Below are 26,191 nucleotides of genomic sequence, written 5' to 3' on the forward strand. Positions count from 1 at the left end.
TGGTCAAAGTGTATCCTGAAAAGTATATAATATACCTTAAAAGGTCACCCTAAATTGGGGTCCGAAAACCAGGGCCTCCTCTAACTACATATCACAGTGCTGGAAAACAAATCTTGTTGTTGAATTTCACATCTGTTCGTTAGCATAGAGCTGCAAACAAATTAACGTTCTAGAGAGTGTTAATATCGAAACAGTGAAACAGTTTAGTGTTTCTAGAGTTGTTCTTTATGTATTTGTTGTTCATTTAACTTACTATTATCCCTTCCTGGCAAGGGGAACTATTCAGCCCTGGGATCAAAGGTGAAGGAAAAACTATGATGTCGATACTATCGATAGCGTCATTTATAGTTCTGCAGCCCTAGGGAACAATAACAAAGTTTTCGTGTGCAATTGTTGAATTTTTGTTTGTTAAAAAGCCAAAATGGCCTTGGCAAACGTTCTCCTACTCAGTCAGATCGCTGGCCATGTCATCCTGTTCATACTGTCGCTGTGCATTGTGGTGCCGCTGTTTATAAATCTCGATCAATTCTGGTATACAAATGCGTAGTATATCCCTCATAAATGATTAACAATATCGCTTTGTCCACCCACAGTGGGCACTGTCTTCTCTTTACGACGGGCAAATGGCGCGAGGAGGATGGCATGTTCGATGTGAATTGGGCGTCAAATGGCTTCTGCAACTTTCCACTGATTACAGGCTTCTTCCTGCTCATCATATCAGTGGTGCAAATATATCGGTATGTACATACCTACTACCTTTCCAACTGTCATGGGAAACTTCACCGTCTGATTCATTGCTTTTGTCAATCAGATATGCACGCATGAAGGAGGAGGCATCGTTTATTGCACTGTTCATTGATGTCGTTTTGGGAATTTGGATGCTGGCTATGTCAATTCTGTCCGCCATATTCATTACCCTGGGCTTCATTGTCTGGTGCGACGGCATGACCGAACGCTTTCCGTCCTGCGAGATTTCGGCTGGTCAGAATATTATACGCGGCGACACGGAGAAGATTAATACCTCGGGTTTCTACATTGAAATGGGCACCACACAGGTGAAATCTTTTGATACCATAATCCAACGAACTTCCCTTATAACTTTTCTTTGTTTTTTGTAGTTTGGCGCCTGGGGCTCATTTGCCATTTGTGTGGGCATTGGCGTCATCGCCTTGCTGAAACTCATCGACAACCATCAAGTGCGCAACATCAAGGTTTCCATGTACCTGGAGCGACAGCGCCTGGTCAATCAGCAGCAATTCGATGGACGATCGACGCCCCCCATTGTCTCGAACGCCTCCTCCGATTCGGATAACAACAAATAGTTGACATTGGAGACGAACCAGCAGTTTGTAATTCTCTATGTATTTCTCATCATGTGCGTAATAATCATAGTGTGTCACTTAGTCCTCGTTCTTATCATAGAGGTGGACACCAAGCAGCGGCACACCTATTCCCCGATTTGCATGTAGTGTTGTGCCCAGTACTAACTAGAGATATAATTTCTATCGTTTAAGCCACTTACGTGATATGTATTGTATATATTTATATGTATTTAATCGAATATTCAATATAGCCAAATAAATTGAGTAATATTAATAAATCACAGAGAAGCCTGGAATGAGGTTTCAGTGAGGTCCCTCCGAGATTGTCTCAGACTCTTTGAACCGATTGCCTGCATAAAATATAAGTTAGTCAAAACAAGTCTACATCGCGACTATTTGAAGAGCAAGTACATGAATATATTTTGAATCGTAAGGGAATAAATACCGCTCCTTACGATTTTTGATTAAGTAGATCAAAAATGGATGACAATTTCATTATTGTGCTATCTAAAAAATACTAGCAATCGAGTGTGCGAAGTTGGATGCATCATTAGCAATTGCGTCTGCAGCATCTGCGGCATTATTGGCAATTGTATCTGCAGCATTTGCGGCATTATTGGCAATTGTATCTGCAGCATTTGCAGCATTATTGGCAATTGTATCTGCCCCATTTGCGGCATCTTTGGCAATTGTGTCTGCAGCATCTGCGGCATTATTGGCAATTGTTCCTGCAGCATCTGCGGCGTTATTGGCAATTGTATCTGCCCCATTTACGGCATCTTTGGCAATTGTATCTGCACCATTTGTGGCATCTTTGGCAATCGTGCCTGCAGCATTGCTAGCATTATTGGCAATTGTATCTGCAGAATTTGTGGCATCCTTGGCTACTGACTTGGCACCGCCAGTGGCATCCTTGGCAACAGACTTGGCAGCGCCAGTGGAATCCTTGGCTACTGACTTGGCAGCACCAGTGGCATCCTTAGCAACAGACTTGGCAGCACCAGTGGCATCCTTGGCAACAGATTTGGCATCTCCAGTGGCATCCTTGGCAGCGCCAGTGGCATCCTTGGCAACAGACTTGGCAGCACCGGAGGCGTCCTTAGCAACTGACTTGCCAGCGCCAGAGGCATCCTTGGCAACAGACTTGGCATCTCCAGTGGCATCCTTGGCAGCGCCAGTGGCATCCTTGGCAACTGACTTGGCAGCACCAGAGGCGTCCTTAGCAACTGACTTGGCAGCGCCAGAGGCATCCTTGGCAACAGACTTGGCATCTCCAGTGGCATCCTTGGCAGCGCCAGTGGCATCCTTGGCAACAGACTTGGCAGCGCCAGTGGCATCCTTGGCTACTGACTTGGCAGCACCAGAGGCGTCCTTAGCAACTGACTTGGCAGCGCCAGAGGCATCCTTGGCAACAGACTTGGCATCTCCAGTGGCATCCTTGGCAGCGCCAGTGGCATCCTTGGCAACAGACTTGGCAGCGCCAGTNCTGCAGCATTTGCGGCATTATTGGCAATTGTATCTGCAGCATTTGCGGCATTATTGGCAATTGTATCTGCAGCATTTGCAGCATTATTGGCAATTGTATCTGCCCCATTTGCGGCATCTTTGGCAATTGTGTCTGCAGCATCTGCGGCATTATTGGCAATTGTATCTGCAGCATTTGCGGCATTATTGGCAATTGTATCTGCAGCATTTGCAGCATTATTGGCAATTGTATCTGCCCCATTTGCGGCATCTTTGGCAATTGTGTCTGCAGCATCTGCGGCATTATTGGCAATTGTTCCTGCAGCATCTGCGGCGTTATTGGCAATTGTATCTGCCCCATTTACGGCATCTTTGGCAATTGTATCTGCACCATTTGTGGCATCTTTGGCAATCGTCTCTGCAGCATTGGTGGCATCATTGGCAACTGTCTTGGCAGCATTAGTGGCATCCTTGGCAACAGACTTGGCAGCGCCAGTGGCATCCTTGGCAACTGACTTGGCAGCACCAGAGGCGTCCTTAGCAACTGACTTGGCAGCGCCAGAGGCATCCTTGGCAACAGACTTGGCATCTCCAGTGGCATCCTTGGCAGCGCCAGTGGCATCCTTGGCAGCTGACTTGGCAGCACCAGAGGCGTCCTTAGCAACTGACTTGGCAGCGCCAGAGGCATCCTTGGCAACAGACTTGGCAGCGCCAGAGGCATCCTTGGCAACAGACTTGGCATCTCCAGTGGCAACCTTGGCAGCGCCAGTGGCATCCTTGGCAACTGACTTGGCAGCACCAGAGGCGTCCTTAGCAACTGACTTGGCAGCGCCAGAGGCATCCTTGGCAACAGACTTGGCAGCGCCAGAGGCATCCTTACCAGAGTTATCTACGCTGTCGACGCAGGTGCAGGTTGTAGTCTTACTGCTGGTAACCTTATTGGTGGACTGGTCAGTACTGACAACGACCCTATCAGTTGCGGAATTCTAAAGAACAGATGGGAGAAATGATTGCAAACAATACTTTAAGGAGAACAAAATATTCACTAACCGTTGATGAAGTGGAATCAGCTGAAGCGGAAGAAGAGCTAGAGGAAGACTACAATGAAAAAGAACATTAGATCAGCATTCTCCAGGATATATTTTATTTCTCTACCAGTAAACTCACAGAGGACTGGGCCTGCTTTTCCAGAGAACCAATTTCAGCACTGCCAACTTGTTCCTAGCAAAAACAAATAATCTTGTGTTTATAATTCCCAAGTATAACATTCCGTTGACCTACCGCTTCCTGGGATACTTGGTGTCCAAAGTTAATGGCGCTGTTGGAGGCCTCCTGTCCGAACTGGGTTCCCTCGTCTCCCAATTCATGGCCAAACTCTGAGGCAGCCCGACCTAACTCATTGTCGAACTGGTGCTAGTGAAACAATGTACAGGCGTAGCATAATTTCCGATGAATCTTATATTCCATAGAAGGATAACCTACCAGAGAACTGGACAAGCTCTTGGCGCTGGTCTGCTGTTGACCCAGCAGTGCCACCACAAACAGCAGGCATACTATGAACTTCATGTTTGAATATTGGTTTTGTTTTTTAAACTAAAGATATTCTAGAGCTTTGCACCCTTTATATACCGAAGAAAGAAATTGATATAAGCTCCGATATGAATATCTATACATTTGGGCCATGGGCAACGGGAAACGGGCAGGTCGGGCCATGACTTCCCGTCTGGTCAAAGTTCTTATCTAAGGCGTCGGAGTGATGGATCCGTTTAAGAACCAACAACAGAACTATGTCCTAACAATTGTTGTTTATTTGAAATCAACTAAAAATTTTGCAAAGATAAAACTGTGGTGTTTCCCCTTCCGTCTGGTCGGTTATCGGAAGAGTGTCTTTAGGTTCATCAGATAAACTTCTTTCAGGATAGAGATCAAGCATTGGTGCATATTCGCTCGATTGTGGACTCAGGGAAAGCGTTGCAGTAGCCGCTTTCTAATTATAACTACGTTTTAGTAGCATAAGTCATTTAAGTTCTGTATAATTGAGTAGCTCACAGTTCGGAATAATATAATATTCAGGTTTTTTTTTTGTTGCGTGAATGTATAACCGACTTATCAAATATTTTCTTATCAGTGAGTAATTATTTTTGTTTTTAAACAAGAATAATAGTCACTGCCAGATATCGTAGCTTTTGAGTGAAACATATTATAGGGTTTGGGCAATCCGTTTCGAAGTCTTGTATCCCGAGTTCACAGCGTCTTTGGCCGCTAATCCTCGAGAGTTTTGTTTAAGCTTTTGTTTACTCACTGTTTCCCACAATATTGTTAAATAAATGAACACAATTTTGTTATTTCAGTTACATTTATTTTGCAGTTATTTTCCGTTCGTGTGTGTTGTGTGTGTTTGTTGATGTCTCTATAGAATCTGTCATAATGGCAAACGGAATTGTGGGGGTTTCTTTGGATTTCTTATAGACTTTAAAGCGACGCTATTGTACATTTTACATTAAATTCCGTATTTGCTTGCGTAGTCTGTTACAATTCAATTAACAATTTTATCAGGATTCTGCTGTTGCACATCTGGAGATCTCGCTCCTGCAAATCTTCTCCCTACCATCCCTTAAATCTTTGCTTGCATCGAGAGTATAATGTGGAGCAAAAATGGTGGAGTGGAGGATTGATTTTTGGTTTTTGCTTTTGTTTGGTATAGAGAAAAATAGTTTACTTGTACATTTATGGTAATTGTTTTCTTGTTGTTACTCGTATGTATATATGGTATCTGTATGTATGTATATATGTATCGGCGCTCTGCTTTTAGGTCTTTGGTTTTCTGGCATCCATGAACAAATTCTTTACTCCACTTTCTTTTCTTGGCGGCTTTCTTCAAATATTGGGTTCTCTTTGAAATATAATCTTTTTTGTTTTTGTTTTTTTCTTTCTTCTTAATTCTAACACTACATCAATGTATGCACTATAATTAGTATTTTTAGTTGTTGTTTTTGGTTTTTTTTGGTTTTTGTTTTTTTCTTCTCTTCTTGTTTTGTGGTTTGTAGAGTTTTGGATTTCTTTGAATAGCATATTATAGTAATTTCTCTTAAACTTAGCCTAGACTTTTGTTTTTTCTTTGTTTTTGTTTTTGTTTTTGTTTTGGTTTTTCTTTTTTAAATATATTTAAAAAACATAACATTTTGTGTTGTTTGTGTAATAACATAACTAAACGTTGTGTGTTGGTTTGTGTATTCTTGTTTCTGTGTTTCCTTGTGCGAAATTAGACAAAAAATATCAAATCTCCTGCGGGCTGCGATTCAAATTGCCGGGGGCTAATCGATCCAAGTCGATCCAAGATGAGCCCGAACCTTGAATAGTTGACGGGGACGCACGTCGCGGCGCCTACGGCGCAGAGGGTCATGCAATATCGGCTGAATAGTAGAGTAGGGTCCGAATTCGTAATGGTGAAACTTAAACCAAAATAATAAGTCAATTGCGCTGGCGTAGGGGCGCACTTTAGTCAATCCATTGCACGGCCCACTGCTGGGGCAAGCCGCGGCGTGGCCCCCGCTCGGAGAGTGTACGGAAATCGGTGTGTGTCTTCTGATTAACCCCAGGCACTGAGCCCCTTAATCGCAGCCGGTCAAAGGTGATTTGCCGAACGCAAAACGTGTGTCTGGTGATAGGTCGAATTTGTTGGGTGTGCATCCCGATCTCCAGCACCCAGTCCGCAGCCTGGTCTGGATATCGGTATGCCGCTTTTATGCAATTTTGATGTCCACTGTTATGCGATTTCCGTGCTGTCATAACGGTGCGTGTGACGGTGAGACGCTTCTCGAAAAAAACGCAGTATTCTTTTGGTTGTGTGGCGTGTGATTGTGGTCTTTGGTCGGGGGCCGCCAAGTGCATTCCGCCGTTATTCTTCCGATATTTAACAAAAAAACGGAACCGGATATTCATGCACCCTGCGACCCCCCACGCGTGTGGTGTGGTAGGGATGAGCTGAGTGCGCGGCCGAATACCCGCTTGGGAGGAGACCGAGTACTCGACCCATCCCTACGCGATGGGGGTCTTCTTGTTTTCTTGCACATACTCGTACTTGTACGAGTGCCTAATCGTACGTACGAGACGTAAACGTAAAAATTAGTATATAAAATTCTCAAAAATTGTTTTCTTTATAAGCGTTTTAAAGTTGAAATTGTAGTTTTCGGATTTCCATTCCATTCCTTTTCATCATCTTTCTGCCTTCTTCCATATACTTTCGCTACCTAGCTTCGCGCTCATTTTTTGTTTTCTCTGACATCCAAAAAGTTTTCTTTCTCTACTTTTTGAGACAAATGCACGTGAAATACTTACGCGCCGCCCAGTGGACTGTCAGACAGAGAAACGGTCCGACTGATATGACAGAAAGACCGATCTGCCTGACAGTTTGTGTGCGGGCATGACGCCATTTCAATACGCTTGAAAATGCATTCGTTTTATTTAATTTTTGTGTGTGTGTGGTGTGTGTTTACTTTTAGTTGGCGCACAGCAGTGGAGAAAATTTATACCAATTGCACAATCCAGACAGAATTTGCATTAAGCATTTTGACCTATGCATTTTTGTTTTTTCGTGTGTTCCAATCGCGACATGTGCTATGCACTATGCCGTACGTAGTTTCCAATTTTTCCAATGTTTGCGTCCCAATTAGTAGTTTAACAAACTATGCAATTTGCAGCTTTTTCCATTCTTTGTAAGCGAATTCGAATAGCGAATCGGATACGGAAATCAAAAGTTTCGTATACATTTTCTCGCATCTGCTGTACGTTTGTGTCTTTGTCCTGGCCGGTGATTATATAATTTTATTTTGTATCTTCTTTGTGTCCATGCAGAGTCCCGAGAGACCTTTGGCACATGGCACAATATTAATTTACCTAATCGGGTTTCTCTTTTCTTGTCAATATTTTGTGATTTTTCCAATTCTCTTCACATTTATCTTTGGTTTCTTTTGTTTTCATTTTCATTTAGTTATAACAAACAATTTTCAACAATTTTGTACTTTTTGTTTTGTTTTTTTTTTTGGTTTTTCATTACATTTTCCCTGGTTCTTCATAATCTCATCATTTTCTTAAATCATCAGACATGATTCATCATCATACATCATTCCTCTCACGGCTTGCGGTTTTCTCTGTTTAACGGTATCACTAATCTGTTTCTGCTGTTTCTTACATAGGAACAAAACGAGAAGGAACATAATATTGAACTTGAATTTGATACAACTTTCGCAGGACTATTGCGCTGAGTTTGTGAACAAAACCTTTCTACTCTTCCCTCTAACATCTAACATCGGATTTATGTTACTTTACTGGTTACTCTGACTGGTTCTGGACTGTATCTATTTCATACATAGGTTAACTTTCGTAGAGTTGCTGCACTGTGAGGTACAGTTGTGTTTGTGCTTCGATTCGAGCTGTTTGAGTTTAACGTACTTCTTTCAGACACATGTGGAAATGCGAAATGCGAAAGGAAATGCGCTAGCGGTTGCGGGTCTTCTGAACTTTTGAACTTTTGGCATGACTTGGGATTCTTTATACATAGTGGAGTTTTCTTGTAGTAGATTCTAGATTGATTATAAGAAGTGTGTTGTAAGAAGTAATTTTGATTACAGCTTTTGATTTGATTTGATTCGACTTTGAGCTTGGAGTCCGGCTGTACGGACTTTTTGCTGTTTGCTGTTCCTGGTTCTGGTTCTTTTGGTGGGGTTCTGGGTTCTCCTGATCCTGCTTTTGCTGCTGCTGCTACTTCTGCTTCTGCCTCTGCGGTTTGGCGGTTGGTGAGGTGGGTGCTCAAGATGCATTTTGTGCGGCTGTGGGGTTTTGTTTGTGGGTTGGCTGCCTGGAATTAGCACGTTAAATCAGACGCTCGCTATACCATATTCAGAAATCCGTATTATTGCCCGTTCCGCCATCGCCCACGGCCCCATCGACCGCCTCGTCCACGCTGGGCGGCAGGGCCAGCGACAATTGGGGCGTCGCCGAGGAGCCGGCAACGAGCATGGTGGGTTCAGTGTTCCTGCGTTTCATTTTCAGCTTGTTCTTTTTCAACATCGTGGCCTACGTTAACGGTAGTTTATTTATTTTTTTGGTTTATTCCGATATCGATTTGAATCGTTTTTTATGGGTGCATATTCAATCACATTTCCATGAATGTTGGAATGCAATTTGTTTAGAAACATTGATTTGTTTCCATCATATTTGGATTTGATTTAAAAGTTAGGATTACAATACAGATATCGTGTGTAAATCGGATCGAATAAGTAGAGAGTATATAGAGTAGAGTATGTAGAGAAGTAGGTGTTGTTGTTGTTGTTGTTGTTATTGTGTATTGTATTTTTTGGAGAGAAAAGAGAGAGTAAGAAAATATAGAGAGTTAACGTAAAGGAAATCATGTATCGATCCTAGGATTATAGTTGTTCCAAAACAAGCTAGATCGCAATTAAACTGGCTGAGAAATCAGGCAAAATGCAACATAACTCAATAAACTAAATGTTTTTCATGTGATTCGATATTAATCGTTTGTATTATGATGGAAAGAAAAATGCTTGCAAGATCAAGTAAAAATATAAATGATATTATATATGGCATTTGCATACAAATGTTTCTTCTTCTGGTACGTACATCGTATATTTTCTCTCCTATAAACAAAAGGAAAAATCAAAAGCATGGAGAGTGTGGTGGGTGTGTTTTTGTGGTGTGTGTTTTTAGTTTCTAATTCAAGTTCAAAAGCGGTGGTCACTGTTCTTTTTTTGTGCAGAGTGGTGGTGGTTGGGTGGGTGGTTGTACTGGGTGTGTACTGTGTGGAATTTTGGTGGATTGTTCTCACATAGAGCTTTGACGACAGCCACTCAAGGGGGATTCTCTCTCTCGCTCTCTATGTTTTTCTGGCTTCTCAAATCTTGGCACCAATTGATTATTTACAATCCCTTCGCTATGTGTTAGCTTCAACCTTTTTGGGTGTACATATTTATATATTTTGTTTACTTGTGTCTTTACTTTGGTTTTTGTTTTTGTTTTCGTTTCTCGTTTAATGATATACGTTACTGTTGATTCTCCTTGAATGGAAGATTAAGTTTAAGTTTGCTTTCGCAATTGGAGTTTGCTCTTGTTGTTTTAAGCTTTAATATGATTACAAGACGATGCTCGCTGTGCTATGGATGTGGATATGGAACGCCACGCCACGCCTCTGTTTCCCTGCTACTCGTTTTTGTGTGTGAATTAAGTTTACTGTTGCGTTTCGTTTCATTACTTTGACTATGGGAAAAAACAGGAAAACCAATATCTCAGGCCCGAGGCATAGGCGGAGGGTAAGCTCTAGGTGCTGCCAAAGCTAGGGGGCAGCACCATTGATGATGCCCCCGCCGCCTCCTTATCGCCGTTCTCTGGCAGCTGTTGCTGCTGCTGCTGCGATTGCTGCTGCTGCTGTTGCAATTGTAGTTGCTGCTGCTGTTGCTGCTGCTGCTGCTGCTGCTGTTGTGCCTGCGACTGTGCCACAGAGAGACTCAGGACCGCTGGCGAGATATGCGGCTCCGTGAGGCGGCGCTTACTCTTCGTTTTCTTCAGCATGGTGGCCTGAATGTAGCATATAAAACACACACATGGGTCAAAACCAACATACACATACGCACACACACGCACACATACGCACACACATTTAACAGAGAGAATTCTACATAGATTTGGATTTTTTTTCTTTTCTCGAATATTATTAGTTTCAGCTTTAGCTCTTCGTCTTTAGTCTTTAACAATCAATCCAATAAATTAAAGATGCACAAAAAACGTTGCTCGGTTATGTGGCTATATTTTACATTGATTTTTTTTTACTTTTTGGGCTTTGTGATTAAGGGTTGGGTTGGGTGGGGCAGGGCAGTGGCATGGATGTGCTCTATTTAATTACAACAAAGATCGGGCGGGACCAATTGGACAAATTACATATGGAAACATACAGGAACACGCAATTCGAACACACACACAGAACAAAGTACTTCTAAACCTAAATGACAATCGGCTTGGTTTGATCTTTCTAAAATACTTCAGCACTGTCAATTAATCAATATTTAATTATTCAAAGTTCAATCGGTCGATTCTATTGTTAGCAAAGGAAATCTGTTAAAAAAACGTACAGCTTTCAGCTTAATCGGTTATCATTTCAGTCAGGGCAATTGATTGCGGAATATTTATTAATTCTGAGCCATCTACTGACTTCATTTTGGGCAAACAAAAAAATTAATTTAAATGGATAAAAATCATGAATTACCTAAAATAACTATAAAATGTTTAAATTTAATCATTTCCAGTGGCAAGTCCAGATGAAACCAACCAATTGTCATTTTGTATATAATTTTAAATAATTTTCATATCGGACTTCAATTGTGGGAGGCTTTAACATCATAATTTCCTATATTTTCTTAAGCTATACCTGTATGTAATATATAGTCTCTAATTTCAACTGTCACTTATGCTCTTAGATTGTGTTTTTCTTGTACTAAAGGGTGTAACAATCAAATGCAGAGAAATTGTGTGTGAAGGGGCAACATAAAAATGTGTGGCAGTGGAACGAACGAGTACGAAGTCGCTCATGGCTCTGATCTGAGTATCGTTTGTATGAATCAAAGAATATATATGTAAGTATGTTCGAGTACGTTTATGTACACAACAGAAAATGTGGTAAACTGTAAGAAGCGGGCATGCCATAGAATTTTGGAACAAAGGAACAAAGGCTGGAGGACATGCAAGGCAGAACAAGGAGAACAAGGATAAATACCTTGAGAGCCGACTTGAGAACCACAACATCGCCGGGACTCTGGATCCAGGGCTCGCCATCAACCTGAACGGGCATGTCCGTGTTCAGATGTATTTTAATGTGGCCACCCTAAACGACAGGGAACATAGGTATAGAATAGATCCCTGTATAAATATGTAGAGTCCCAACGAACCTGTGCTATGCGCATGGCCGTGCGAATGCCCGACTGGATTTGGCCCAAATGGACAACGCCAGTGACGCCCACCACCTCCAGCATTCCATCGTAGTGGTTAGGTGTGGAGAACTGATCATCCTTGTCGGGACCCCAGGGATTAGCGCCGCTGCCCCAGCTAAACAGCAAAACAGAGAAACGATTAAAGATAAAGATTACAGACGAAAATGATTGAACGACGCACCTTAATATATTCAAAATGATGATGCCATCAACTGGCGGCAGTTCCACAATCTTGCCATCGACCTCAAGGCGCAGCTCCTTGTGCAGATCCTTGACCGCCTTGCGTCCGACAATCTTCCGGAGGCCCATCTTGACGTAGTAGCCCTTGTTGCGGAGCCGCGAGTTGAATTGATTCGGATTCTCCTCTCGAGCATTGTGGAAGTCCAGGCACAGATCGGCATCGATCCCAATGCCAAAGTAGTTGTTCATCACAAAGATCTGTGAGTTGTCCTCGTTCTGGGCCCCACCTGTATGATGGGGATCGAGAGGAAGCGTTTAATTCTGGGGCCAAAAGGGAAAAGTTCTCCGACTAGACACACATGACACCGAACGTACAATAGACACAACATAGAGATGGATATATCCATAAATGTGTGGGGTGGGGAGATTGTACAAATTACCCAACATATCCTTGATCCTCTTGGAAAGTCTTGACGCTGTCTACGAAATACTTTACCTTTCGGGGGAATAAGAGAGCAGAGAGGGCGGGAGAGCTAGTGTATTGGGCATGCAGATCGTCTCTACACATCGAAACTAAACAGCATTTATCATCATCAGATACCAAACATCTATCTGAAAGATGGGAGGGTTTTCGATGGTGGAGGGTGGAGCGTGATTTTGCAGGCTACAATATACGGATGTATTTTACAGCCGGAATGTCTGATGTAGGAAGGATCAAAGCACAGATGTACGCTGGGAATGGTTTGTTATTTTGGGTTTTAGATGGGTTTGATCAGTAGGTTTTGGATTAAGACACTATAGACATCAATGTGGTTGGTGGATTGGTTTGGATTGGGGTGAAGTTTTCTGGGGTATATTGGTAGATTGTAGTTTTGTAGATTAAACAACGAACGAACGAACGGATTGTTTTGTAAGCACCAAATGACCTGATATATCACTCGATGTCAGAGCCGGTAATTGATGATGCTGATTGGTTTGTTGCGATTGCGATTGCGATAGATGTGCTTGGTGTGCCTTCTTCTTCTTACCGGTTGTTTGGGACGGCGCCTTCATGGCCGGCTCTTCGGGCTTATCCTCCGGATGGAAGACCACGGTCCAGCGATCCAGCCGTATCTCCTCGGCCTCGATCACATCCCGCAGCAAATTCAGCGGATCTTCGCCGCCGGTATAGCCAGAGCCCCAGCACAGGACCCGAGCCAAATCATTGCCTAAACGATTGAGTTGAATGTTGAGAAAATAACATCCAAATTAGAGTTTTCTTACCCGTTCCGAGTGGAACAATGGCGCACGGTGGGCTAGAGCATTCCGAGTCCTGGCCAACATTGTCCAGACACTGCAGCACCCATCCGATGGTGCCGTCACCGCCACAAACCAGAATCTTGTAGTTCGTTATCTGGCGGAAAACATACAGACTGAAAGGCGGAGAAGCAAATTACAAATCTGTGGCGAATGGCTTTGAGCTGGACCTACCCTGGCAGAGGACCTCCATTATCCAAATCGAAGACCTGATAGGGATTCAGCAATTTCCTGAAGCTGGAGATCAGCTCCAGGCCCTGGCAGCCACCAGACTTGACGTTGACAAAGACCAGCAGCGGTCGCACATCGGAAGGCACCATGCTGGGCTCAATGTTCGGCAAGAGCAGCACCAGCAGCTTCTTGTCCTCGATGATCGTCTCGCGGAGATTATAGAAGGCTCGAACCTGAATTAAAACAGAAAGCGAAATCCTTTAGAGGGATATCTGTTGGGCATCCATGGGTATGCCGGGACCTACCGCCTTCTGGGCATCCTCAAAGGTCAGGACCACAGAGCCGTACTCGTAGTAGATGGGTCCAATGCTGATGAACTTATTCTCATCGGTGACGTACTTGTTGAGGATCTGCTCGTAGTTGCGCTGCGAGAGTCCTGTGGGCAGATTGCCCACAAAGAGGGCAATGTTGGGTCCATGGGGATCCTGCTTGTGCTGCATGTAGAAGCGCATCAGCTCCATTTGGCGTATGGAGTCCTTGCCCAGCTGCTTCGTAATATCCCAAGGTCTCTCGTTCCACGAGAGGATGCGTTCGGTCACGCCACGATCGAGCAGCACCTCCGAGCATCTAAAAAAATGCACAGCAAATGGGTATTCAAGGGATGTATTGGAATAGTGGGAATAGATTCCCGCACCTGTAATCCTGTATCTGGTTATCCTGCAGCCCGAACTTGTCCAGAGCATCGCGTATCAAATCCTTGATGACTGTGTTATTATCCACAGGCACACTGACATACGGATCCTCCATGGCACACTGCAGCTTCCCAGGATACACGCGAACATGGCCCTTCTCCCTGTCGTGAAACCGAAGATATATCGCCGGTCGCTTGCCTTCCAAGTGCACCAGACTGAGCACTGGGGTTGGGTCCAGCATTGGGGTGTCCTCCATGCCAGCGGGTGCATACAGATCGGTCAGATAGAAGGCCTGCGGATCGCGAGTGATGTGGAAGGCCCGCAGTGCGGTGGTCAGCAGCTGCTCCAGCGTATACGTTCGCTGCACAATGATCACGCGGTACTGTTGTCGGCGGAATGAGTTGTTGCCATCGAATACCTTGATCATCTCTGTGAAAGGAATGGCATTAACATGAGTCCTTGTGGTTCCCTGCGGCTTTAGCTCTTACCTATATCCTTCTCCTCGCGCTCCTTTTCCTTCTTCTCGCGGTCTCTTTCCATTTTGGCATCGGACTTGGCATCCGACTTGTGGCTAGCGGAATCGGGCCTACTATAATGACCGGAGCCACCGCCACCGCCACCGGCACCACCACCACCGCCACCACCCGACGGTGCCGCAGATCCGCCAGCAGTGCTGGAGCCTCCTCCTCCGCCTCCACCACCACTGCCACTGGCGCCACCGCCTCCTCTTTCGCCACCACCACTGCTGGGTCCATGGCCCGATTCGGTTTTGCTGGCGGACTCTTCATCCTTGAAGCGGGGCGTATCGCCGCTGCTGAACTCCTCGGATATGCTGCGTGCTATTCGATCGATCAGAGGAGAGAGAGAGAGAGAGAGAGAGAGCTTTAGTCACTGTAGAGCTGGAGGATGGGCATTGACTTTAGTAGCAAACAAAAGCGAATCAATTCGCTTGAATGATCCTCGTGTTAGAGACATTTCGTGCAAGTGTTAGGGGGTTAGTGGGTGATGCGAATGCAAATGCGAATGTAGATGGTGCAAACGATGGTTAGATGGTTAGTGATTCGAATGGTTTTGAATTGTTAGATGGTTAGTGATTCGAATGGCTCGAGTGGGTTAGTGATTGGCTTGGCTCAAAATGAAAGAAGTAACAAAAACCAAAACCAAAACATTTATTTTTTTGTTAGCACAAAACTAGAGAACGGAACCAAGACTGCAAAACGAAACTCGAGCGGATCTCCGGCACCTGTCACCAGGGACAGAGACAAACAGAGGCACAGACAGAAAGAAAGTGAGAGAAAGTGAGAGCTGGGTTCACCTCTGCGCTTTTGATAGCGCGGCTTGCGCCAGCCGACGGAGAGGCCCCGCACATGCCGCAGGAGTCGCCCCAGGACATGGCCATCGCTGGCATCGCTGGCACGCGATCGACTGCTGGCACCGCCATCGCTGATGTCGCCGGCAAAGGCCGCTAGATCGTCGCTCTGTCCGCCGGGCCGATCGTCCAGGTAGAGATCATCGAAGCACACGTCATCATCCACGTCGGTGGCATCGTGGCCAGCAGTGCGGCGCGCCAGCATGTGGTAGTTGTCGTCATATGGCCGGTAGTTACCATCCTCGTCCTGGATGGTTATCTCTATGTTTTGCGACAGTCTGTCCAGGCTGTAGTTGCTCTTCACACCGCCGCCTGCACCCGCCACTCCACTGCCAGCCGTGTTCTTCGGCGATCGCTTGGATCGCCGTCGGAACAGACCGCGTCCGTACTTCTTGTAGCGGGACACACTGACGCCTGGCTCCTGGAAGGACTTGCTCCGTCCCACGGGCGAGAGCTGGAGCAGTGTGTGGGTGAGGGAGCCGCTCGCCATCGCTGAGGGTGAGGCCGAGGAGCAGTCGCTGGAGTTGGGCGAACTCAGGGATCCGCCCTTTCCGGCCACCTTGTGCTTGTACTTCGAGACACTGAGTATGGTCTTGGGCTTGGGCTTGGCCGCCGGAGCGGCCCCAGTCTTTGGATTTGGATTTTTACCACTCGCAGTAGCAGTCGCAGTGGCGATGGCAGTGGCAGTGGCAGTGGCAGCTGCGGTGCCTGTGGCAGCAGCAGCAGCTGTAGGTGGGTGGGCAGCTCTTGAGGCATGGGAGGTGTTACTATTACTACTATTATAGCTAAGGTTGCTGATCAGATTCATGCTGGAGTCGAGCTCATCCGTGTTCGTCAGATCGCCGCCGGTGTCCGAGGTCTCGTAGCAGCTCTCCCGGGGCGCCGTCTCCATTTCTGCGTCGCCGTGGTAGTCCGTCTCGCTGACTTCTCGCGGCTGCCGGCGTGCGGCTCTTTCACGCCGACGCAGGGCCACGTCACAGTGGTCGTAGTCGTCGCTGATGTCGCCACCGCTTATATCACAGACACCGCCATCCACCTCGTCTTCGTCCTCCTCCTCCTCCTCATCGTCTTCCTCGCTCTGAGATATCCCACCGCCGCGCTTCCGGCGTCTTCTGCCGTGTCCCAGCTTCCTGAAGATGCTCGTGTAGAGCAGATGCAGCGATGAGTTGGTCGACGGCGACTTTTGCAGCGGTCCAAGAACGTTCGAGGTGGAAGTCGTCAGCTGCAGGGCGCTGTCCGCCTCCGTGCCAACGTAGTCGTCGTCTTCATCCTCCTCTTGGTCGTCGTGGCGCTCCTGGTCCGGTTCCAGCTCGGTGCTCGTCTCTCCCACTGTCAGTGAGGGTGTGGGCGAGTGGCAGAGCGAGATGGAGCCGCAGGATGTGGGCGTGGGCGGTGATGAAAGGAGAAAATGTTGTTTCGATTGCTCAAGACGCTGCCGATGGAGCTCGAGCAGCTCTCTGAGGCATACCACGCCTGGCACCGTTCCAGAACCCGGTCCCGAACCAGCACTCAGATCCGGACTGGCTGCCAGACGCACCCACACACACATATTCACATTATTCAACCGAAAAGAGAGACATTAACGCAAGAGAGAGAGGAGAGAGAGAGAAAGAAAAAAAAAGAACAAACAAATAAATCAAAAATCAAAAAAGTAAAAACAAATCAAAGGAAACAAAAACCTAACAGAATCTATTGGTGGAGTTTAAATGATTTTTGATTTGTTCCTTTTTTTTTATAGAGAGGGTGGATTCTGTTTCTGCAGATGATCTGAGAGATGAGGGCGTGGATGAGCTTGAGGGAGGCGATGTGAGATTCTGAGTTCTGAGTGTGAACACAACATCGAGAGCTGCTGCTTGTGGGTTTTGTAGTGGGTGAGTGGAAGATCTTGTAGATCTTGTGGTATGTCCCCATAAAAAACATTTGCTCAATTTCAGAACTTTTCGATGTGAAGGTAATCAGAAAATGGTCTCATCTTGCAGCCATTTATTGTGTATTAACAGATGAAGAAAGTTTGTCTGAAAATGGGAAACCTTTTTCTGATTACCAGCACGATCAAATCAATTCTAAAATTCAGCAAATATTCACAGAATGAATCCCCACCATATTTCGGATGATACTTACGACACGAATAGTCGCGCACGAGCGTCGTTTTCGACTTGACCTGAACGCCGATGATCGCCTCGATGGGCACCTCGGTGCGTGGTATCGAGACTGAATGCGGAGGTAAGTAGATAGGTTGTAGAATACCAAAATTACATTCGGTTGGCAGGTACATGCGACATCCGGCATGGGTGGTCATGCCACACCACTCGCAGCGATAGCCTGAGCGAAAAGAACATTTAAATACAATCATTAATCAGTATCGAATAATCGTAGTGGTACTGATCCACTCACCAGTGAGACATTCCGAGGACCAGCAGGTCTTCTTGCAGTATGCGCATTTGGACGTTGATGGAAGATTGCCCTCTCGCCAATGGTGCTGTTGTGGAGGATGAAACATTGTACGATCGATGGGGGCGGGCTCGAATATATTTATACTCACTTGATGCTTCACATTAAGCAGCTCCTTGCCGGGCACATAGGTGGCATTCTCTGTGCAATCGGGCACGGCAAAATCTTGGCACTCAATATGCGCGAAATATTCGCAAACTGTGAAGAAACAACTCATAAGATTAGGTTGGTTTCAGAGGCAAGACATTCCCATAAGCAAACGGATACATTCATGTAGCGAACATTCGAGAATTTAATAAAGAAACTGTAACATTTCTTGTTTCACAAACATTGCTCGTATTGATCGCCTTTCAACAATGGATCATCCTTCAATATAGAGACTGACATGATGCTTGACACTGATGGTGGGGTTTGGGCGGTGACTGTCACTTACCTAGACAATGCACCGCTGGCGTTTCATCCAATCGCTTACGGCAAACTGTGCAGAATTTCCTCTTGTGATGCGTTGGCTCGGACCAACAATGGGCAACGGGATTCTGTAGGCAATGACACGATGACAGTCGACACAGTTATATTATCTGAGTGGCAAGTAAAGTGTGTTGGATGTACGTACCTTTATAATGCATGGAGCGATGCCGGAACAGGGTGTTACCACATTCGTGACACATCGTTCGTGTATGATAAAGTTGCAAACTGCAAGCGAAAAAGAGAGAGAATGAAAGTCATGTCAGTGGAAGTTTCTTCATTTCACGGCAATCAGAACGGTTCACGTTTACCTAAATAGAACAGACCTAAAGCAAGAACATACAAAAAACAGACCTATCTCTTCTTCCTTTTATGCGCCGGACTAAATTGGTATTTAAAATTCCTAAACAAGTTCCTTAGTCCCGCAAAACAGCAACCGCAAAGTCACCGCGTCATTGCCATCAGCCTGCACTGTGTGTCCCATTCATGCGAGTAGTTGCCGTTGCCCTGAGTTCATGGACAAAGACACATTCATTGAAGTTTCCCAAGCACCCACATGCCACACCACTGGCCTAGAGCCCATAGGCCCACAAAGGAATGCCAGTGCACGGCCAACCACCGAAGCAAAAGCAAAAGTAAGGTAAGAGTGAGAGAACTGCAGCCAAAAAAGTTCTCCTCTCACTTGGATTCCGACACTTGCTCTCATTTGGGTACTGGCGAAACGAGGTAGCGACTAATTCGCACGCAACTTATGGGTGGTTAATAACCTGAATCTAAAAGAATCTGCACTGAAGGTGTTGTCCAGTTTAGGCAGGTCTTAAAATGTCTCTCTCTTCCTCTGCGGACCATGCACTTGATGGCAAGCGAAGCACAGAAGATCAAAAACAATAAAAGCAAAACCAAATCTAGGAAAAACATAACACTGATGCATGTACACACATACACATATACAAATGTTTTTTTTTGGTTGCCAACTAGCTGAACATAGATATCACAGTTCTATTTTTAGCATTGCGTAAAAGTTGTGCGGAGGATAAATATGCAAGGGTAGTGTGAGTGTGTATGTATATATGTAACTGCATAATTATCTTTGTGTGCAGCACCAGCTGGGGGGGCGGGCGAGGAGGAAGAAGCAGAAAACTAGGCCGCTGACCTGAGGCGCATCTCTGACGTCACAACTGAACTCATGAATGCCGCCGATGCCAGCCAACTTTTAGTTTTTGTACATATGTATGTATGTACTTATGTACATACATACAAATAAAGCAAGCAGTGCACGACGGAGGACAAACGTGACGCGCGCCATGGACTCAATGCAGTTGCATGCAAAAGGAAAAAAAAAACAAACGAACTATGTGAAACTGTAAGTTGATAGTGTGTCCTCTCTCTCTCTCTCTTGGGTTTGCTCATGTTTGCTTGAGCTTTTGGCAAACATTATTATACAATTGCGGACATGGTATGGAGTTTTGGAAAAGAGAGATGGACCCGTCTAGTAGGTCCTTAAGTTTTGAAAGCTACATATTTGCTGGACAATTTTTTACACTGCATTCAGGAAAGATAAAAACTAGGTAGTTTTTTGTTTGCATTCACACAACTCAGTATTAGATGACTATATCATTTAATGTAAGTAGAAATATGGAACGGAACAGAACTAAAAAAAAGTTCGCCCGTTGAAGCTGTGCTTTATTGTCTTGTTTTGAGTTGCATGTGCATAAAGTGCTGGGTGCTCTCTAAAAAGTGGCATGGGTACTGCCACTGGCGGACTCCCTTGCAAAAGCAACAGCTGAGTCAATTCTGCCTCCGCGTATACACGCCCCTGTGGGGGTCAAAACCTAACGGTGCTTCTTATACTCGTTTGCCCATCATTCCCTTCATTTCTCTCTGTTGCATACACTTGCATTATGTATACCAAAAAATTGGTGTGTACTTCTCTCACTCACTTTCTCTCGCTCTCTCTCTCTCTCTCTTTCTCTGGCTCACACGCTCTCTCTCTTTCTTTGTCACTCTCTTGTAGATAAGAATAAGCAGACAAATACGCAGAGAGGAAGAGAGTCGAGAAGCAGCGACGCCAACGCATGGGGAAATTTTCGAAATGGTTTTCTTTGCCTTTTGTATTCCCGTGTTGTTGTTGCTGTTGTTGTTGGTGCGTGCGTGCGTCTGTGGGGAAATTTCTGTCTGTGGAAACTCAACACACTTTTACTTTTACAGTTTCCTTTCCTTTCTTTTGTTTCGTTTTTCTTGAGGCAATAAAGCCAAGAAATAACAAAAGGGAAAGCAGAATAACAAGAAGAAGTACTAGAGGCAGCACAAAGCCAAATTTAAGGCACACACACACATGCTAGGAGATGGGAGAGAGTGGCGGAGATGAAGAGGCCGCAGCCACAAGGAGAGGGAGTTTTTGGAGGTTAGGGACAATTGAATATACGCACAAGTTGACATGCGTAGTCCATGAAGAAGAAGAACAATTAAAATGGATATGTATATGTACGAGTATTCGCCCCAACTGGAGGGAGAGTTATACAATTCAATTGTGGAAGAAGCAGAATCAGCAGCAGAAACAACTCTCTTCCTGAACTTAAAAATAGATGTTCATAAGCATACATACATATACATACATGTACGTGCGTACATACATAAATGTACATACATATGTAGATGAGGTGACGCATGACGGAGAGCATACATGGCTCTATTTGTCCCACTCCGACGCCCACACTTAGTGCTGCTGCTGCTGCAACTTCCATGACAACCAAACTCAATTTCGTTTGAATCTGAATTCCCCTTTTGATTGAAGCATTCATCATCCCACAGATTGCAGCACAAATGGTTCATATGAATGTAAGTATGTTCATACATATGTACATACATACACACAGTATGTACATAAATCCGACGAGAACATCAAAATGCAATTTGTGACGCTGCTCCTGTTGCTTATGCTACAGCATGCAAATTGCGGTTTATTTTTAGACCCCCCTCGAAATAGCAACACAAAAAGATATCTATGTAAAGATATGTATAAATGTATGTATGTATTTATGTACATAAATAGTTTTGTATACATACATACATATTTATGTACATATGTATATGCAAATTGTAGGTCTAATTATAAATGAGCCAGCGCTTTACAGCACTTCAGCCCACACACATGCACTGTTCTCTGTACGGTCCCACTGGGAAAGGATGCAGCGTGACGTGACATGACGTTGATACCGTTAGCATCCTATCCTACCATCTATCCACTGCTTCACACTGCACTGCTCTCCTCTAGCAATGCTTGGTACTGCTTTCCACTTTCTATGCTTGACACTGCTTGACTGACATACAATGGGAATTTGGTTTTTTTTTCCTCTTTTGTTCGGGAGGCAGGACCAGGCCAGGCCAGGCTCACCTACGCTGCCAGTTAAACTCTTCAGACTCTCGAGTGCTAGTCGGTTGTCGGTCGCTTGCACCGTCAGCAGTGCTTTTCCTTTCCCAGTCGTTCTGCCTCTTACCTTTCCCCATTTATCCATCTACTGCCTCGCAACCCCTTCCATTTATGCATCTACCTCTCGCCCTCTTCCTGCCGTCCATCTTCTGCTGTTCGCTGTCGAAGTGCCAGCCAAACTGACGGCCGACATTACCCCGAAAAATCCGATCATTTAGATAATATGCTCTTTCTAAATGTCAAAGAAAAATTGAGAATTGTTTACAGAAGAATTAGGTAGATTCCGAAAGTATTCGAAGCGATACAGTAAAGGATATTTTTTGAGATCCCATGAATCTTTTATGCTTGTATGTATGTACACCAAAGTACTCCCCTCAACAATAGAACTCCTTACTTTCTTCTTATCCCTCTCCTGAAGAATATGTGAACCTTTCCTACGGACATATCTCTATAAAAATCCATCGATAGTGTATATTTGCTTCGAATCTATAAGTTTCCTTCAGTTTCATGCTCTCGGTTTTCCATTCAGTTGGGTTATGAATGAACAGCGTCGAGAACGAGGCAATTAACAAGGCAAAACCCCCCGTCCAACCCCAGCCGCACTGCCCCAACCTCCATTCCCCTCCTCATTCAACCTCAACCTCAGGCACGACCGCCCGTTTGGTTTTTGGTTCCACTGTCGCCGTCATTTGCCATGGCGGCCATTGATGACGCACTTTTAGCCCTTCGCTGCTATCGGTGGCAGCACTCTCTCGCTGTGGGAGGTGGGGAGGTTGGTTGGTGGGGGGTCGTGTGTTGGTTCAGGGGCATTCGAAGCGGTTGGGGGTGGCAGTGGTGAGGCGGTGGGACCCTAGCCGGCTTGCAACTAGTCCGCAGCCCACATGCATCCACAATTGGATTTCGGTGCGCACCTGCTGCTGTTGCTTCACTGAGAGGCCGCCTCTCCTGGAAAACCAATTGAAATGTTGCCTGCGGCTCCTACTGCATCTGTATGTGTGTGTGTGTTCGTGTGCATCTCTATCTGTGCACATTTGACCTACTTTCGCGTGAGCCTCTGCCTGGGTCCGAGCCCGGATCCGTGCCCTAAGTCTCGTCGTCGTCCTGGTCGGTCCTGGACCACAGTGAGTTGTAGCTTCGGATTCGGGTTGCTGCTGCCGGTGGGGCTCTTGACGTTTCGTTTTGTCCAATTAAATGTGTAACTCAATTATCCTCCTCCATACCAGCCCCTCCGTGTCTGCTCCACTTCCACTTCCACTTCCAATTCCAATTTTCATTTACATTCGTACAACGCTACGTATGCGTGATGATGATTTCCCGGTCACCAGAGAGACGCCCCCAGCGGTATGCAACACGAATTTAGCTCACAAATATCTATCATTTCTATGGGGAACTTCCTTCATGCAATGCTAAGTGTAGATAACTCTTTATTTGCATTTGAATACACAAACTAATTCTGCAGTATCATAAATGGAAGCATTATTCCCTAAGTTCACAGAATTGATGTTCCAGTTATATGAAGAAATGTTTCTATAAGTAGAAGAGTGTGATCTTCTGGATTTATATCTTGAACAGTGAACAGAGAATGCCCTTTAGTCTTGTTTTATTAAACAAGATAGTGTAGCTGATAAACAGGTCTTCCATGTCCTGTTTTTTTGAAGGATGAGTGTAAAATAAAAGATATGTTTTATCATTGCATATTCTTCAGCTTCGAGTAAAAAATCTACCAATATTGAAGCTTCCATTAACAAGTTTGGGGATCTGTTTAGTAAATTGTTAGCAGCTAAACGGGGTCGGGTCGTGTCTGACTTGTGGCAAATGGCAGCTAATTGAGTGGTATATGTACAGTGTACACTGTTTGGTCAAGGGGCAAAAGCATTGAGATGAAGATGGGGCGCGCGCTCGCTGAAACTATAAACATTAACACGCTGCCACATAAAATGAGAAGCGCGATTCGCAAATCGCGATAATTATAATAATAGCAGCAACACAAATCGCCTGCAAAAATAAACGAAATGAAAATAGAAAGGGGTGGGGAGGCAGGGTAACCGGGGCACAATTTTCAGTGTGAGGCAAGGCGAGGCACCCAACACGCTTCCAATTGGGAGAGTCAAATAATCCACTGATTGGCCTCCACGTCCAGTTCGTTCGATACTCTGTTCTCTGTTCGGTTTCATAGCGATTTCCATGGCAATGGTACATCAATATATACCGAGTATTTTCACATACATTTGTATATTTATATGTATGTATGTATATTGTATACGGAGAGTCGAAGCTGTCTATGACGTCGTTGAGGCTCTGTGCTCACGTCATGGCACGACACGGCCAACAGCCGCACAATTTGGAAAAGTTCAAAAGCGCACACTTCTCTGCCACAAATAGACCGATGATGCTGCCTGCCTGACTGCCAGCCTCTTTATTGTAGATATATTGAACGTAGATATTCCACTGCTGATTCTGATGCTAGATGCTAGAAGCTCCCCTGAAGTTTTGTCGGTATTCCCATTCCCTCTCTCGAAAGATGACCAACCGCCCCAATGACGTTGATTGCTTTACAGACCGAAAGGCTTTGTTTTTGCAACAGCACCCCCCTCTTGTCACCATCGTACCATCCATCTGCCCATCCGCATTTACATTTCCAAGTTTATGGCAATTTAAAAATTATTTTCAAAACTAGACGAAATGTATTTTTACATCTGCCGTTTCTCACCGAAGAAGCTCCTCCGCCGATGATGATGATTTCTCGCTTTTTGGTTGTGTTTATTGATCGTTAATTACAACTTATCTATGGTTATTGATCGATGGTGCACGTGCGTCTTTCAAGAGTTTAAGCAACTTATTTTTAGTGTAAAAAGCAATTTAACTCTCCTCTTTTCCAAATGAAATATCACTTTCCTGAAACCCTTATCGAGACTATCATTTGAGGCAAAAGCAAGAAGGAACAGTATAAGTATCTAGTATCTATTTCTCAATCAAAGAAGAAACTTTCCCTTTAAGATGGAAAAATATGAAAAAGAATCGTAAGCCAACCGAGGAGTGCTGCTGCATGACATCCGATGACGCTCGATACTCTGACTAGCAACCAGTTCCTCCTCTGTATTTATGTGTTACTACAGTAATAGATTCTACCTTTCATATGCCATAATCCTATCCTACCCTTTATGAATTATGAAATCTTTCTAAGAACACGTTGAAAACTATTTCCCATCGGAAGCATTCTTTATAGAAAGTTGTCGCCCTCCTTAAGCTGAAAATATCAGAATTCTTAATTTGAATACTCACCCTCGCATATGTAGCCCTGCTGGATGAGGCCCCAGAGCAGATCCGAGCAGTGATGACAGTAAGTTGGCTTATGAAATGTCTTCTTCACGAATGAATGCCCACCATCCGCCATTTTGTTTGTCGAAATACCGCTGCGGCTGCTCAATTCGGTGCCTCCTCTCCTCTATCTTTCCTTAAGTTTCGGATGTGGCTTCGCAACTTTTCTTTCTATATCTATTGTTTTGTGTTTCTTCTGCGGCTGCTTTCTCCTCTTTTTTTTTGTGGCTGCTTCTTCTCTTTCTTCGGTGTATATAACAGTTGTGTTGTCTGGCGCCCTCTAAAGGATGCCGGCGCAACTTAGGCGGCCACTGCAGCTTCTGCTGAGCGTCTGCTGCTGGCAAACAACGCCAGCTGAGGCAGCGCTGTCGCAGGAATCAGCACGTAGGTGAAGGCTAGCAGATCCCGTTTCTCCACCTGATCTGCTCTTCTGCTTCTCCGGGATTGCTGCTGCTGCTGCTCTGCCTGCTTTGAATGCTGCTGCTGCTGTTGCTGCTGCTGACGACAAAAGCTCTGACAAATGGAGGACAACGACGACGACGACAAAAGTGACGACGACGACGGCTGCATTTTCATCCATTGGTCCTCCAGGTGGCGTTTCCTTTATCCAGACATCTGCTAGCCGGAAATTCGATTTTCTTTTGTTTTGTTTTTATTTTTTGTGGTTGTTGTTTTTGATTTTATGTTAATTTTGTTGCGTTTAGAAGGCTATATATTTATATACATATTTTATAAGCATGTCAGAGTGTATAATATTTATGTGGTTTAATGGCATTTCCTATATGTATTCGGGTTGGTTTTATTTGCTATTCTGTTTTGGTGTGGTTTTGGTTTTTGGTTATTTACAATTTCTGCCAAAGATTTATGCACTGAAGAAAAATATAAAAATGCACTATTATTTCTTGTTTACGTTTGTTTAAATTTCACTTTTTTTCATACGCGAGGCAAGGCACACTTATATTTCTTTCACTTTTTGTCACATTTTCGACTGAATGCAGCAGCAGCGAAACGGTGTTTTCCTTCGGACTCCTCTCCTT

The 26,191-nt window shown here is 44.8% G+C and overlaps 3 protein-coding genes and 1 long non-coding RNA gene across 10 annotated transcripts; 1 reads left to right on the forward strand and 3 right to left on the reverse strand.

The window, feature by feature from the left end:
• The first annotated feature begins 335 nt into the window (after positions 1 to 335).
• LOC117585797 (transmembrane protein 179) lies at positions 336 to 1,603 on the forward strand. The gene is made up of 4 exons (XM_034275502.1): positions 336 to 531; positions 594 to 737; positions 812 to 1,055; positions 1,119 to 1,603. The coding sequence occupies exons 1-4, from the start codon at positions 422 to 424 to the stop codon at positions 1,320 to 1,322; spliced, it is 702 nt and encodes a 233-aa protein (XP_034131393.1). The 5' UTR covers positions 336 to 421; the 3' UTR covers positions 1,323 to 1,603.
• A 114-nt stretch (positions 1,604 to 1,717) lies between these two features.
• Positions 1,718 to 4,389, reverse strand: LOC117585792 (predicted GPI-anchored protein 23). Of its 4 annotated transcripts, XM_034275491.1 has the most exons (7): positions 4,269 to 4,389; positions 4,068 to 4,199; positions 3,954 to 4,007; positions 3,837 to 3,884; positions 3,609 to 3,772; positions 2,781 to 2,793; positions 1,718 to 2,726 (listed from the first exon to the last, which is right to left on the reverse strand). In XM_034275491.1, the coding sequence occupies exons 1-7, from the start codon at positions 4,350 to 4,352 to the stop codon at positions 1,830 to 1,832; spliced, it is 1,392 nt and encodes a 463-aa protein (XP_034131382.1). In that variant the 5' UTR covers positions 4,353 to 4,389; the 3' UTR covers positions 1,718 to 1,829. The 4 variants fall into 4 exon arrangements, with proteins under 4 accessions (XP_034131382.1, XP_034131381.1, XP_034131383.1 ...); XM_034275490.1 differs by lacking the exon at positions 2,781 to 2,793 and having other exon boundaries at positions 3,476 to 3,772; positions 4,068 to 4,193; XM_034275492.1 differs by lacking the exon at positions 2,781 to 2,793 and having other exon boundaries at positions 3,629 to 3,772.
• A 5,389-nt stretch (positions 4,390 to 9,778) lies between these two features.
• Positions 9,779 to 25,864, reverse strand: LOC117585788 (diacylglycerol kinase theta-like). Of its 4 annotated transcripts, none has more exons than XM_034275479.1 (17): positions 25,119 to 25,864; positions 18,555 to 18,634; positions 18,375 to 18,477; positions 18,033 to 18,139; positions 17,885 to 17,969; positions 17,612 to 17,812; positions 15,437 to 16,819; positions 14,610 to 14,960; positions 14,124 to 14,550; positions 13,735 to 14,056; positions 13,433 to 13,662; positions 13,226 to 13,374; positions 12,889 to 13,170; positions 11,964 to 12,249; positions 11,741 to 11,897; positions 11,569 to 11,676; positions 9,779 to 10,376 (listed from the first exon to the last, which is right to left on the reverse strand). In XM_034275479.1, exons 1-17 carry the CDS (start codon positions 25,228 to 25,230, stop codon positions 10,119 to 10,121), a joined length of 4,641 nt encoding a protein of 1,546 aa, XP_034131370.1. In that variant the 5' UTR covers positions 25,231 to 25,864; the 3' UTR covers positions 9,779 to 10,118. The 4 variants fall into 4 exon arrangements, with proteins under 4 accessions (XP_034131370.1, XP_034131372.1, XP_034131373.1 ...); XM_034275481.1 differs by having other exon boundaries at positions 12,991 to 13,170; positions 25,119 to 25,862; XM_034275482.1 differs by lacking the exon at positions 15,437 to 16,819 and having other exon boundaries at positions 25,119 to 25,858.
• LOC117585798 lies at positions 21,759 to 22,036 on the reverse strand. The gene is made up of 2 exons (XR_004573943.1): positions 21,958 to 22,036; positions 21,759 to 21,896 (listed from the first exon to the last, which is right to left on the reverse strand). It is a non-coding gene; the product is annotated as an uncharacterized LOC117585798 (long non-coding RNA).
• Positions 25,865 to 26,191: the final 327 nt, after the last annotated feature.

The sequence above is a fragment of the Drosophila guanche genome, unplaced genomic scaffold, assembly GCF_900245975.1.
Source record: "Drosophila guanche unplaced genomic scaffold, DGUA_6, whole genome shotgun sequence".
NCBI lineage: Eukaryota > Metazoa > Arthropoda > Insecta > Diptera > Drosophilidae > Drosophila > Drosophila guanche.

Bases quoted from the DNA above. Each gene is read 5' to 3' on its own strand.
- LOC117585788 (XM_034275479.1), bottom strand. From the start codon at position 25,230: ATGGCGGATGGTGGGCATTCATTCGTGAAGAAGACATTTCATAAGCCA. The intron at 13,663-13,734 runs GTAGGTCCCGGC...GTTTTAATTCAG, and splicing joins TTGAGGATGCCCAGAAGGCG to GTTCGAGCCTTCTATAATCT. The intron at 11,677-11,740 runs GTTCGTTGGGAC...CCTGTCGTTTAG, and splicing joins CGGCCATGCGCATAGCACAG to GGTGGCCACATTAAAATACA.
- LOC117585797 (XM_034275502.1), top strand. From the start codon at position 422: ATGGCCTTGGCAAACGTTCTCCTACTCAGTCAGATCGCTGGCCATGTC. The intron at 532-593 runs GTATACAAATGC...GTCCACCCACAG, and splicing joins ATAAATCTCGATCAATTCTG to TGGGCACTGTCTTCTCTTTA. The intron at 738-811 runs GTATGTACATAC...TTTGTCAATCAG, and splicing joins TCAGTGGTGCAAATATATCG to ATATGCACGCATGAAGGAGG.
- LOC117585792 (XM_034275489.1), bottom strand. From the start codon at position 4,352: ATGAAGTTCATAGTATGCCTGCTGTTTGTGGTGGCACTGCTGGGTCAA. The intron at 3,773-3,836 runs GTTAGTGAATAT...TCTGTTCTTTAG, and splicing joins CTGATTCCACTTCATCAACG to AATTCCGCAACTGATAGGGT. The intron at 2,727-3,475 runs GATGCCTCTGGC...TCTGTTGCCAAG, and splicing joins CTGCCAAGTCTGTTGCCAAG to GATGCCTCTGGCGCTGCCAA.